This window comes from Tenebrio molitor, chromosome 4 (assembly GCF_963966145.1).
Source record: "Tenebrio molitor chromosome 4, icTenMoli1.1, whole genome shotgun sequence".
NCBI classification, from domain to species: Eukaryota; Metazoa; Arthropoda; class Insecta; order Coleoptera; family Tenebrionidae; genus Tenebrio; species Tenebrio molitor.
The window spans coordinates 23,498,539-23,513,560 of record NC_091049.1 but is presented as its reverse complement, the minus strand read 5'-3'; the positions used below and the strand labels follow the sequence as shown (position 1 = coordinate 23,513,560).

Below are 15,022 nucleotides of genomic sequence, written 5' to 3'. Positions count from 1 at the left end.
CGATGTATGAGGGTGTTTTTTTTTTGAAAAGAATCCACGGTGTTGTAACCTTTCGACTTCCTTGACTTCTCCTAAATGATTTTTTTTCCTCCCTCATTGGGTGTATTGTTGGTTGCCGCATTCCCTCGGATGAAATTTTGCGGAAAAATACGAAACAAAAATAATGAGAAAAGAAATATTTATGGATCCTACGTTGTGTTTTATTTTTATTTTGTTGAATTAGGTTCTAACGAGAGGCCGTCCCTTCGGAGGTTTTCCAAAAAAAATAGGATTAAAACGATCGAGCACACTTCACTTAAATTTTATTTAACAAATAATCGAGTGTGGTGCCGTTTGGTCCCAACAAATTATAGAAATAAATAAATGAATTTGATAACCGAAGTTGGTGGAAATTTGACCTAATGAGATTTGACTCGCGGCCCTCGAATTGAGACCTGACTCATGAATAAATGACTACGCTGGGCAAATACAGAAGTTTCTGGCGCGAACAGCATTATGGAAGTTTGAGATGCGAACTATGTGATCCGATTTAGATTTCAATTACCCCAATTAAATTGAACCCGACGCGATGCCCTGGAATCTCATAGATCACCCCGGTCTACTCCGGTGGTCGAAAATAAAAGGGAAAAAAGGTTCTAACAGGGCCAAAGGGTACCTCTCTTCAGGTGTCAGCTGGCCTAGTTTGGTCGCTGGCCCCCTTGGGGGTGACGCGGCTGAATTTTGTGCTCTTACGCCGGACCACAGCTAATTGAGTGCGATGGACACTGGCGGTAGCTTCCCGATCTCGAGACTCCAAAACATACATAATAAATGAAAATGTTTTATAATGAATTTATACTAGTTCCCCTTGATGAAAGCACGGTTTCCCCAATCGGTAAATGCAAGAAGATCACATACTTCGCGATAAAGAAATTAATACAAGATTCTAAAGAGTCACGTGGTCATCAAAAGCTCAAAGAAAATATATAAATATAAGATATAAAAATATAAGAAAATCTTTACTTTAGAACGATAAAGAACTAAATGCTGTTTGACTAATTAAATCATGACTACAAATAGTATACCAGAATTAGAGAAATAATTTACCTTGTGAATGTAAAGAACGTGGTCACAAAATGGCTGCTGGAAGTACTGAACGTACCTCCGGCTACTTTGGAGATCAAACCCCGAGTGAATCAAAAAAGCCCTCTTTCCCGTTCCGCAATTGGTTTTATCATTTCTGGCGCACCCCACTTTCGCAACCCCTACTTGACCAAAGTGACCAATCAGCTCGGTTCTACTTTACGCCGATCGCGACGCCTTTTCGAAATCTCTAGAACTTTTGAAATTACAGTTTCCGTTTTTCCACCACTATTTTAAATGTTTAAATTTAGACTTTTGTTAGGACCAGACCAAATTTACAAATTTGTTCTTGAATTAGAAGCCTGAAAAAGAACACTAAATTACTGACTCTATACAATAATAAAAACCAGCATCAAGAAACAAACACAATCTAAAATTGGGACAAACCGAATTAACACGAACACTGAATTACTGGCTCTATACAATAATAAAAATCAGCAACAAGAATTCGACAGAATTAAATGAAATAAACATAATTTAAAATGAAACAAACATAATTAAAATGAAACAAACATAATTAAAATGAAACAAACATAATTTAAAATAAAACAAACATAATTAAAACAAAACAAACATAATTTAAAATGAAACAAACATAATTAAAATGAAACAAACATAATTAAAATAAAACAAACATAATTAAAATGAAACAAACATAATTAAAATGAAACCTAAATTGGGCTTGAAACGCTGTTACGCAAGTGTTATATCATGCATTGACCTGCTATTTCTAAAATTTGCTCTACATTGGTTTGATTCCCCAAAACAGTTCTAATTAATAATTACTTCGTAATTTTCATTCTCTCTCTCTCACTCACACATCTGATTTCTACGACTACCTGGCTTTACCGTTAACCTGTTGTCTCTGTTTTTTTTCTACCGACTCCTTTCCTATTTTACTTTGTTACTTTTCTAACTAAAAGTGCAAACGATTCTAGTTATTTTCTACGATAAAGCGCTCTGTTTCTAATTTGCAATTCTCGCCCTTTAATTACAAATATGCCACAAATTTGAGAATGCTAAAAAAGTAAATTATTAACCCAATGAACATTAATTTTGTGGTTCTCTCAATTTGAAACCTGCTAACATCAAATTTATTAATTCAATTATCCCTTGATTTTAACTGGACCACCCAAATTGTCGAACGAGTAAATTTTGCAATGTTTCTTTTCCCATAAAAACCGTTATCTTTGTGTTGTGTTCGGACAGGACGTGTACCTGAATTTTCAAAGAAAGGTTGGCAGATTTCACTTGAGGAATGTGGTGCCGACACGGCTTCAATAAATTTTACAACTGGCCAGCATTTCCGTCGCAAATGAACGGTATTTAAAATATTTCGTTGAAATTATTTTAGAATTAAAATTCTTAATTTATCGAACCTATTCGGACCGTTACAGTGTTAAGAGAGATCCAGGATTTCTAATACCGTGAGCTGAAAGGGAATCAACCCCGCTGTCGTCCAGTGTAGATAGTTTGTGTTCGATTCGAAAATTAGGCGGTTTAACCCGCATTCGTGGTGTTTAGCGTGCTAGGACTGTGTGGTAGAGGGTATGTTTGTAGATATTATTTGTTGCATTCTGTTTCTCTCGAGAAACACCCAGTTGTTACTTATGTTGCCCTGGATTTGTGATATTGTAATATTTGTTCTGTTGAATTAAACTCGGTGTTCCATGTGTCGCTGAGTAAGCACCGCTAGGTTTCTGATGAGTCAGAGGCAGAATGTTGTAGGTGCGACCCAATGGGAGCTAGGTAGAGAAGTCGTGGGCTTCTCTAGCAAAGTTCCGTGGGGTTAATGGTTAGTTAGCGGAGGCGGAGCTAGGCTTTGTTCATGCGGCTCTGGGATGTTAACGTGAAGCCCCGCGACAGTTCTAGCACTCGTTGTTTGTCGGTAAACGGTTGGTTGGCGAAGGCGGACCTCGGTCTAACCTGACCCCGAGATGGTTCTATCACTTGTTATTAGAACGAATCCCAGTGACTTTATTTAATGGAGCTACTTAAAACAAATTGGGCCGTATCACGACACCCTTATTAAATTTAATCATTACTCTAATTACCTTGGTGACGAATTCATCTCTTTCTGGCATGTTATACCTGCATTAATCTATATCGTTTTTGTTTACTTTAATCACGAGTTTAGTTATCGGCAACTTTAATAACGGTGTCGTGATACGGCCCATTGTGTATGAGACTCCAGTTAGAACCGTCAAGAATGAACTGTTCGTGTGAATAATGCTGCCCAGTCAATTCGACAAAATTTCGACATGGTGAGAACTTAAGTTTCTATTGCTCGAGGAGCACAAGCGTGCCTAATTTAAAGGTTTATGCCCTTGATCAAGTATGGTGCGGAACTTCAATGTCACTCTCACAACGAATAAAGAATTATTTTTGCTTGATTCTCTAAGTTTTTATCTCCTTCCGCTTTTAATGTACGCCCGGACACTTTGGCGGATATCAGAATTTATGATCAAATTGATTAAAATTTATCTGGGTTTAGAAAGATTTTTCGAAAAAATGGTAAATAGAATAGTTATTTGTGTATCAAGGTCAAAAAGTGCAACTTTTTCGTCCGAGTTTGGGTTTTCTAGTCGAGGCAGAGCCGAGACTTGAAAACAGGCGAGGACAAAAGGCACTTTTTGGCCGAGGTGCACATTAAATTTTTTAGGCAACCGCACGAACTATAAAGCAAAAGACACATCCTTGGAAACATTACAAATTCATTATATTAATGCATTTTAACTACAATGGAGCAAAAGAAGAAAATAACTAAATACAATGAATAATTTCAAACTCATTAGAAAAGATTTGGAAAATTCAAGCAAAAGAGGAACGACAAAAATTTAACTTTTAGCACTTATATAGACGAGTTTCAAACCCAATTTAGATTTTCAAATTATGTAAATTTATTCCAATCTGCCTGCACAAAAGTCATGCTAAATAATTTTCTTCGAAAATTTGATTTTTAATTAATTTTTTTACTTAATTTGTTTTAAATTCTTCGTTGCAAAGTATGTGATTTTTTTTTATTTAACGATCGGAGAAACGCGTTCTCACCAAGACGACCTTTTCCAAAACAAATTTTAAATTTCGTTCCTTGGAACTCTCGTAGTAGGGGAGGCTCCGCTTTTGTCCACTTCTCTCAATTAGCTCTGTTGCGGCGCAGAACACTGAAGCCACGGCACATATTAATGGGGTTCTGGATCGTTGACAAAACAGCTGACATGTGACAAGAGTTTTTAATCATAAATCTGATGACACCTTTTCTTTTTATTCTGCCCGTTACTACTCCAGGCTTGATCGAAAGGTTCCATGAGTATTCGCAAAAGATCAACTTAAGAGAGCGACAATTCAAGTATTTGTAGAATCCATGGACCTAGCTAGCATTGTCAGGACGGAGCATTCCCTATTGTGTTAATAACGGGTGACTATTAAAATTTTCACTTGGAGTTGGCTTTGAACGAGTTTTTATTTTTTGTGTTACTTTAGACACACGCAAGAACGAACGACAAATGTCAGTCAGTACAATTGAAACATAACCAAATTAAGAGAAAAAACATTTATTGAATGTCAAACTTGTCAGTGTCTAAGGTGCAACGGAAAACAAAGAATGATCCATAGCCCACCCTAAGTGAAAATTTTAATAGTCACCCGTTACTTTAGATGTGGTATCAGTCGGCCACTCTCTAGTACCACTTTATGACTCTTTTCAAACTATGCGCCAGCATTAGTGACACTGTTGGCCCTCTGTTAGGATCATTCTAGTGGCGTGTCAACAGAGGGTAATTGGGCAAAATGGGCATTTCAGCCATTTTAGTTTCGGCTTTACGTGTGAGTGGTACAGGCCTGAATTTTCTCCGTCTTTGGATGTTGTTTTATTGTCTTTGTTGTTATTATTTGTTTGTTATTGTTGAACTTTTTGTAATTCTGGAGGATTACAAAGTAAGTGAAAAACGCTACTGGAAAGGCACATGTTGCGCTCTGCATTTAGTACCACTTTATAGCAGTGCGCATTTACGCGGCATTTCCGCTTTTTTCGAATTGTGCTTCCTCCTGTTAATAGTACCTCCATGTTACACATGTGATATGTCTTAAATTCTTTTAACATTGTGTCGGTGTCAGCCAACTGAGCGGCCTTGACTTCGTCTACGAGCGTCGGGATCTCAATGGTGTTGGTGGCCGCGGTCGAGAGTCGACACGTCTTCGGAACCAACATTCGCTGGTCCTCTTCCGCTTCCGCGTGGACGGTCACCTCGTCGGGTTGACGCGACAACAAGTCGGGAAGGTCATTTTCTCCACCGTCAAACTGAACTCTTGCAGAAGGAACACCCAGCGTGAGTTTCGCGTTGGACTCCTTGGTCGTGTTTAGCCAAAGACGCGCCTTATTGTCCGTTCTTAAAACAAAATGCCCCTCTTCTATGTTGGGCCGGTATTTCTTGACAGCCCATACGATGGCGAAAAACTCTTGCTCGTTTATATGGTGCCGACCCTGCGCCCCGTTCAGGCGGGTAGTGGCGTAGGAAATGATGCGGCGCGCACCCTGGTGTTCTTGGTAGAATAATGCTGCGATTCCTACGCCACTAGCATGGGTCTGCAGGATGAATTTGAGTTCCGGGTCCAGGCGGTGCAGCACGAGAGGTTAACTTATGGCGGTTTTTAAATGGTCGAACGCTTCCTGAGTTGCTGGGGTATACTTGAACACTATTCTCTTTTGGGGGAAGTCGGTCAATGGTGCCGCAGTTTCCGCAAATCGCGGCACATATTCCCGTACCCAGTTGGCGAGTCCTAAGAAGCTCTGGAGTTGCTTCTTAGTGTTGTGTGCCTCAACGAACAACGTAAAGTTTCGAAATAAAGACACTGACTTCACACTTACTAACACTATTTTATTAAAAAAAGACATTAAACAGTAGATCAAGTAGACAATAATTCTAAAATCTAATTATTCTCGGACCGCAACGGAAATTTGCGGTCGGTCTTGCAGCAGTTTTCCGGCTTCCTAGTGGGTCGTAGATATGTGAGAACCTCTTTGGCTGCGCGCTTGAAGTTCACCACCAGCTGGGCACTGTCCAGCCAGGGTCGGACGGACTTGTGAGGACATCTGGTTGATCAACTTGATTTCTGGTGCGTCCGGAAATAGCCGCTGGTACAAGGTGGTGTTCATTCCGAAGACTTCCACCGGCTGTTTCCATCCGAATGTTACGTTAATAAATTTCTTTATTAATTCCGGGTTTACAGTTATCTCGTCGAGAGCTATTTACAAAACTTAAACCTAAACTTGAAACTAAAACTTACCCTAACTTAAGACTAAACTTTAACCATCACCTTAAAACTATGCCTTAACCTACACTGCACCTCACAGTGGTCCTGTAACACAGGTCTCTCCACTGGTCACCCCTTGTCCTCGTCTTCGACCGTCGTCGAAGCGCTGTCCAAGAAAGGGGGACCACCACCGCACCACCTGCCGAACTTTGTAGTGTATAGTGAACTCGGCGACAATAAAGGCGCGTATCCACTTGTTCCAATTGACTTGTAACGTGACACGGTACCCGTACGTCGCGTTACAAAAATGACACGTTTCGCTAGAGACGCGTATCCACTTGTTCCAATTGACTTGTAACGTGACAACCCGTACGTCGCGTTACAAAAATGACAGGTTTTGCTACAAAAGCGATTGTGGTTTTGGTATGATTATTCACAATATGATACGACACGACGACACAGCTAGTCGCCACACGTATTTAAACACAAGACAATGTGACAAAACTAAGGCTCTCGGAAGTGGTCTGTCGGTGCGTCCCAACTTGCAAAGTTGCGTGTTGTTGCATTTCCTTTGATGCAACGGGCAAAAACCGACAATTGATGGTTCGGTCCGAAAATGTCATGTGTATCAAATTGGTCACGTGTGACATGCAACGTGAGAACGTCTCCACTAGCCGTACCGTTACTTGTTCTCGGTTACGTTACGAGTCAATTGTTACAAGTGGTTACGCTCCTTAAGAGGAGGCTCATCGGTGTAGGTACACTCAACCGAAACGCACGTGACAAGTATCGAGCGATCAAATTAATTTGTAATCGAGTTATCCATGAATCTGAAATCGTATGTCGTTACCTGTACTTCACGTTCCAAAAAAAAAAACCAGCTTAAAATACAACACACATGGATGCAAATCCATGGATGAATCGATTACAAATTAATTTCAACACTGATACTCGTGATAACTTGGCTTCCTACATTTAATTAAATTATGCTTTCTTGTGGTTATAATAATTATTAGTGATAAAACCAGCACTGATGCCACGACGCTTCCAACAACTGAAATAACAAAAATTATTTTATGAGAAATATGTAAATAAAATGTTTATAAATAACCTAGAACAATGTTAAATGTAATCGCTACAGAAATTGCATTCTTTAATTTATTTAACACAATAATCTAGTAAATTGATTTATACTAAGGACAACGTAACATTTTATCTGCCCCGCCCATTATATTTTCTTAGTTACCAATCAAATAGGTTGTTAAGACGATCTGATTTACACAGAAAAAAAAATCTGACATTCGAATTGTCTTAATGGCATTTTATTTTTGAAAACCTTAAACAATAATTGTGGACTTGACACCAAAATCCTAACCTTAAGTTTTTTACGTGGCAAAAATGTGGTGAAAAATTATACAGATTAAATCTGGCTTTGATTCTCATTGGTCAATTTATGTGGGCGGAGCAGATGAAAAGTTATAACGGCAATACACCGGCAATAAAAATTAGCCATCACTTTTCTGTCACACCAAAATCCAAATGTGTAATTAATGCTTTAATGACACTGACATTTAAATGATGGCTAACTTTTTTTGCCGGCCACCGTATAATGTAACAAATGGCAAAGTCACTTGAAACCAAACAATTTCTGGAAGAAGAGGCAACCAAATTGCCTCGTTGTTTTATCAATTCTAGTTAACTAGTTTCCTGGATTTATGAACCAAAAGGCACACTTACTTAAGTAACCACATGGCAAAATAACGCGTAGGAAATTTAGTTTACGCAGATTACGACAATATTTCAATCATTTGTCAGAAGGAAACTTGAATATGCGTCGATTGTTTAGTTTCCTCATCATGCTGTTCACATTGCTAATATTGAACGTTTGCAGCATAGATTCTTAAAATACTTGTGTTTCAGAGAGGATGGACGCTATCCTCCTATTGGGTACTCTCGGACCACTTTATTGGAACGTTTCTCATTCAAAAGTTTATCCGAACCAAATAAGTTAATGAATTTATTGTTTTTATACAAAATCCTTCATAACTTGATTGACTGTTGTTCTCTTTACTCAGTCAGATTAATTTTTATGTTGGAAGGTATTTTACTACTACTCGTAGTAAATAGTTATTTATGTTACGAGTGTTGAAAATGATCCATTGCTTTACGAACGGTAATGTGGCGCGAGACGCAGAAGTTTTCACAAGAGTACCATACAATATTTATATTTTTTGTGCTGCCTTTTGTAACAAAATATACTTTTGATTCATTAAAATAATAAATATTACTTAAACAAAATTATGTTGACAGTCAATTTATCACTAAATATGTCAAATGTCAATCTGTATTTTATAACTGTATTTTAAAAAATGGAAATTCCCTCACACATAATAAATAATTTGGTTTTGTTTTTATCTGCATATGTTTAGTTTATTTCGTAATTAAATAATCTGATTTCCCATACCTAAATTCACTTATAAGTCGCGATCGCGATAATGCTTTAATAATAACGGTGTTGTGCAAAAATCGCTGTTTCCTGTCAGATGTCAACAGATCATTCAACTTTGCATAGCTTGTAAGGTCACCACCGAAATTTCTATAAATAAACTCCCCTAACCTAAAAGAAACACTTTTAGCATTGTTTTATTTAGAAAACACATTTTGTTTTATAACATTGGAGACATAATTGTCTTTCAGTAATACTTGATTTGCCACAATTAGTTTATTTTTTCTTGCCTTAGATTTCTCGTTTGTCAATTGCAGCAACTATTGCAGCACAAAAAAACTTATTCTATTTACCAACTCTGTCGGTGATCTCGTCGATCTGTTCTCGTATAATATTAAATGGTTGAAATCATTGAAACTGTCTGATATTTAATTTGCATTGGTCGAATTATGCGTGCTTTTTAAATGGGATTTTTCCTGTTGAGCACGAAATTAATTAATTTAATTTACCACGCGAAAACGGTGGTAGGGGTTTTTCAAATCTAGAAATATTGCAACACAATCAAATTGCTTCACTAAAAAATTATTTCCTCAATAGAGCTCGTGATAACATATTTTTTAATGCTTTGGTTTCAGCTGATAAAGGTTACACCCTTTTAAATTTAAGTGATAATATAATTTCAGATATTGTTGAGTCAAATATACCTGACACTATAGCAAATATAAAACAGAAGTCTTTACATGGGAGATATTTTAAAGAACTGGAAGAGCCAGAAATTAATATTCAGGCTTCTCATGCATGGCTTAAGAAATCAAATATTCACCCTGAGACGGAGGGTTTTATATTTGCAATACAAGATCGTGTTATAAATACAAGAAATTATAAAAAAAACACATATGCGGTTTGCAATCGATAATTGATAAATGTAGAATTTGCGGAACTGAAGGGGCAACAATTGAACACATAATTTCTTCTCGCACCGTTTTGGCTCAAAGCGAATATAAGTAACGTCATGATATATTCGCTAAAATTATACACATGAATTTAGCTGTTAAATTCAATTTATTAAAGAATGCACAACCACATTATAGTTATACACCAGAAAGTTGTTTGGAAAATGATAATTACAAATTATATTTTGATCGAACAGTTTTAACTGACATTCATATTAAGCATAACAGACCAGACATTATTATTTTAAATAAACAACAAAAGCAAGCATATCTTTTAGATATAGCTGTTCCAAATTCACACAATATAACACAGACATACATACAGTGAGTTTTTTTAAGACTGGCCATAGGGTTTTACATGCTAATTTTTCAACCCCCTGTTAACTATTGTCCTCATGAAAATATTCAACCCAGTTTTGTAGTAAAAATGTATTGAAACAATTTCAATTTAATAAGCTAGCAAAAAGAGGTCTTTTGAATTCCGTTTGCTTCAATTTTAAATTTTCAGTAGGCTAAAATTTCACCTGACATTTGTAATTTTGATATATAATTGATTCTGTAATTGCTTAACTGCCTCTGAAGGCCATTTTGAACATTTCATTTAATTTTTATTGAAGTAAAGAAACTTGTTATAACATAAATAATGAATCTATCGTTATTAAATGTAAAATATTAATGTTCAGACTATTTTTTGCAAATTAGATTTTGTTTGTAAATTGTCTATTACAACGATTTAGGTATTACAAAATGAAGTAAATGATTAGATAATATTATTGTTTAATCTAAAAACAGCGCTAGGCTTTGTAATTTTCACAAAAATAAAAGTAAACAGGGCGTTGAAAAATTAGCATGTAAAATCCTATGGCCAGTCTTAAAAAAAACTCACTGTATAACACAAAAATTAATAAATATTTAGAGCTCTCCGTTGCTATGAGAAATCTTTGGTGTTTAGAAAAAATTTCGATTTTACCACTTATAATTTCAGCAACGGGAATAGTACCGCAATCTCTTTTTAAAAATTTAAAAATTCTAGATTTAGGAAACACATTTGTAGTTGAAATTCAAAAAGGCATATTATTATACTCATGTCCAGTGTCCGGACGAAATAGTAATACCCCACTCACATATAAACACGATTCAGCTGGTTCGTTTTCAATAACAGGGAACCAGCTGAATCGTGTTTATGTGCGAGCGAGGGATTACGCAAAGTTGTACTGGTCGACTTGTCCGGTACTATTTCGTCCAGACACTGCTCATGTCACATCGTAAGGAAGTTCCTTAACATTGACACAGAACATAATAAAACACAAAAAAGTCAAAATGTGGAGGCGAGACGCCGGTAATTATGTTGAATAGCACTGCACTATTACTTGATAGTAATATCCGTAATAGTGTATGTACTCCGGCAAAATTCCCGTGCCGCCGGGTGGTCGAGGTTTAAGGAAAATAATATGTACATACAATAATGGATAATATAAATTCTCTAAATAAATGAAAATAGAATTTTTGGAAAATTATGGATATTTAGCTAACTCTAATACAATTAGGTACATACAACAAATTTATAGGTCATAAAAATTACCTACAGCAACTCAATTTTGAATGCAATGTTTATTTTTAGTATTATTAGGAACAAAAACAAATACTAAATTGTACATCCTAGAATTTGAAGTGTTTCAAGTCCGGTTACAAAAAAAAACACTTCAAACATTTCTGTATAGATACACAAGAACACGATTTTCGACCGCTTGAAAATAAAATTATTTGTCCAATATTCATATATTATACAACGAGAGGATTGAAAATTCTCGATTATACGAGACGTGTTGCCCGGAAACACCACGAGATCGTAGATCGAGTGGTGTTTCCGGCAACACGTCGAGTAATCGAGAATTTTCCATCCTCGAGTTGTATACGGGTAGACTATATCATGAATAAAATAAATAAATAAATAAATAAATAAACAGGTTCCCGAAACCGACTGGGCGCATTCAGTAGCAGAGCGATTTAATGTGACGGCTAGCGCAAAAATTTTTGTAAGTTAAGGCGGCGAGCGAAAATACAAAGGTTGGTATATTCGAATATACAAAGGTTCGTATATTCGAAATCGCTCTGGTTACTACAATAACCGCTGTAATACATGGTAACTAAAGAAAATCAAAGATTCTTATTGGTTTATAAAGTAATGAATGATATAGTCAATAGTAATATCCTGTTTAACTAGTTAGTTTTAATTAAATAAACTGGGGCATAACTAGTCTGTTGTTATAACCCACGTTGCCATTAGCACCGTGGGTTATTAACAGGCGTAACCCACTGTCATTGTAGTACATTTTCAAGGAAATTAGTCTTAAAATTTTACAAAGTGGAACACGTAAATTTCAAGCCTTGTTTGTTGTTTTCAGTTTTCAACTTTGCGTCGATGTGAACTCCCAAATATTTCACAAGCCGGCAATGAATCGATTTTCTACCGCACATGTTAATAGTAGGAGAGTTTTCTGAAATCTTGTGGTGGAATATAAGAAGTTGCGACTTAAGTGTGTGAATTAGTCTTTAATCTCAATGAGGATCAATGAGTGATTCGAGTTGTGTTTTCTACATTATTGTTGTGTGATATCAGTACAGTATCATTGGCGTATTGCAAGATATATATACTCACTTTCAAAATTATTGCACCACCCATAAGGAAGTAAGATGCAAAGTGAAATTTTAGTAAAATACTCATATACTGTCACGTTGTAAATGATGAATTATACAGAGCAAAGAGTCGCCCTCTCCTGTAGTCATCACGATTTTTTAGCGTCAAATCCTTACAACAAAATATCAATTTTCAAAGAGACTATGGTTGTTGTAACAACCTTTTTTGCTTCCGTCGTATGTTTGCTAATTTCCAAAGTGCCTCCTGTAAGAAGACGTAACAATTTTCAACAAATGTCCGCGTTTCAAAGGAGCGGAATAATTGGCATCAGAGGATGTGGGTTTTCCTTAAGAGAAATTGGTAGACGTTTGGGTATCCATCATTCCACACCATCAAGAATTTGCCGTACATGGTCTGAGGAAGGTCTCTGTCAACATTTACAAGGAGCTGGACGTCCACGAATTACAACAAATCACGAAGATCGGCCTCTTCGGTACATGACTACCAGGGACAAAGTTCAATCAACAGCATCTGTGGGTATCGAGTGGAGAAGAGCATTAGGACCCAAGATCTCAATAAGTACCATCTATCGTAGAAAAACTCTTCTGGACTACATGTTTATGGCGTTTATCAGAGAATTTCGTTAACACCTCAACAGAGAGCTGCTACACTGCAGTGGTGCTCAGTAAGGCGACAGTGGGTGGACGAATGGGATCATATTGTGTTTAGGTTTTGTTTGTGGCGCAATGATGGCGCATTCGCATACGTCGATGTCATGGTGAAAGATCAAATTTGCAATTTGCTTTAAGAGGCCATACAGGCCAGACGTCGGGCGTGATGATGTAGGGTGCCGTGTGTTTCGGATCCCCATCGTGTCTAGTTTTTATCAGAGGTTCACTAAATGCACATCAATACATTGACGAGATTCTGGAACCGATAGTGTTGGATTTCTTAGAAACACTCCCTGAAAGGGAGTTCAACAGGATAATGCCCGTCCACATATTGGAGGGGTTAAAATGAGACTTTTGGAAGAATCTCAGGTGGACATTTTACCTTGGCCTGCCCGATCTCCAGATTTTTCACCCATTGAACATGTGTGGGATATCATGGATTAAAGTTTAAGAGCTCTCTCTAACCCACCTGAGAACTTAGATCTTGAACACCAGCTTCAAAGGGCCTGGGATGGGATACCTCAGCCGGACATTGATAACCTAATAAAAAGCATGCCACGGCGTGTTAATGTCTGTATTAGAGCCAGAGGCGATATAACTCATCATTAAATTTTTTCATTTGTTATTAGGTTTTTCTTATTAAAACCTTCATCAATTCATCTTTCATGTACGAGATTTTTTCTATGTACTAAAATTTCAGCTTTGTAACTTTCCTCCTTGTGTGGTGGTTCAATAATTTTGAAAGTGAGTGTAGTTAAATAAATAATGAACGTTAAAGTATTCTGTATTCTGGAATTAATCTTGCCAAAAATAACACGATCTAATTTTTTATATCTGACAATTTAATTCATGTATAAGAAATCTCATAAGACGCTGATTTTGTCACTTTGACAGCGGATAAAAGTTTGCCCTAACTTTTATCCGGCAAAAACACTCAGGTAACTTATACCTTTAGTTGCTATGCATCTAATACACTCGAAGTTTCATTTAGTCAGGTAAAATATTTATTTGCAACTCAAACTAATTGCTTAACAGCAATTATACTCGGAAAATTGACACGACAAAATCAACTCTGGCCTACGGCCGTCATGGTTTTATCGTGCCAATTTTTCTCGTCTAAGTGCTAAGCAATACGTTTTCGTTGCATGTTTCATTATTAAAGATCGGAACTTTAGGCACTAAAAATTGTTAAAATAGGCAGGTTCTTAGGTCCTCAAAAAACACAAAATAGGTTTTTAATAGGTTTTAAAAAATAAAAAAGAATATACGGTAGGTTTTAAAAAATTAAGCAATGTGAGCTCGTATGTCATAAAAACAATGTATTTTGCACAACAAGATATTGCAGTAATAAAAAATAAATTGTTATATCCTATAAACAATTACAAAAACAAATCCTCGTAGAAATAAACACAAACATTGTGAGTTAAATGGACATAATTGCTATTGTAAAATATAAAAATGGAAATTAAAGCAAACAATTATAACCTAATCATTTATTTCACCATCATATTTAATGTTGCAATAAACTAACATTATTTTTTCGGTAATTCTTCACTTTAACTACTTCTGGAATTTTCGCGTTTTTCTGGCTAGACAGCCTCAGGGCGTCCTCCTAGATCGTTTCCCACCGTTCAAACCTTGTGCAAATGCCCTTTTTCTCTCTGGTTGTGTTTCAAGGTCGCGTCAAGGTCGCGCCAATGTCTTAGTATAACTAAAGGGTAAGGAAAATTCATTTGCACAAGGTTTGAGTGGTGGTTAACGATGTAGTAAGACGCCCTGAAGCTGTTTAGCCAGAAAAAATGCGAAAATTCCAGAAGTAGTTAAAGTGAACAATGATCCTTTTTTCTAAATTTTCCGGTGTAAGGATGTGTCGTCTGTCGGATTGTACCATTTTATATGCCGAATAAGAACGTTCAACGTCGCATGACGTTAGAACAAG

The 15,022-nt window shown here is 36.6% G+C and overlaps 1 protein-coding gene across 2 annotated transcripts in view; it reads right to left on the bottom strand.

The window, feature by feature from the left end:
• Positions 1 to 5,978: 5,978 nt before the first annotated feature.
• LOC138128644 (uncharacterized) overlaps positions 5,979 to 15,022 on the bottom strand; it is a 41,314-nt gene continuing 32,270 nt past the window's right edge. For both annotated transcript variants that reach the window (XM_069044854.1, XM_069044855.1), the window contains one exon: positions 5,979 to 7,429. In XM_069044854.1, the coding sequence (XP_068900955.1) occupies positions 7,314 to 7,429 (116 nt within the window). In that variant the 3' untranslated portion in view covers positions 5,979 to 7,313. The remainder of the gene's footprint in view (positions 7,430 to 15,022) is intronic.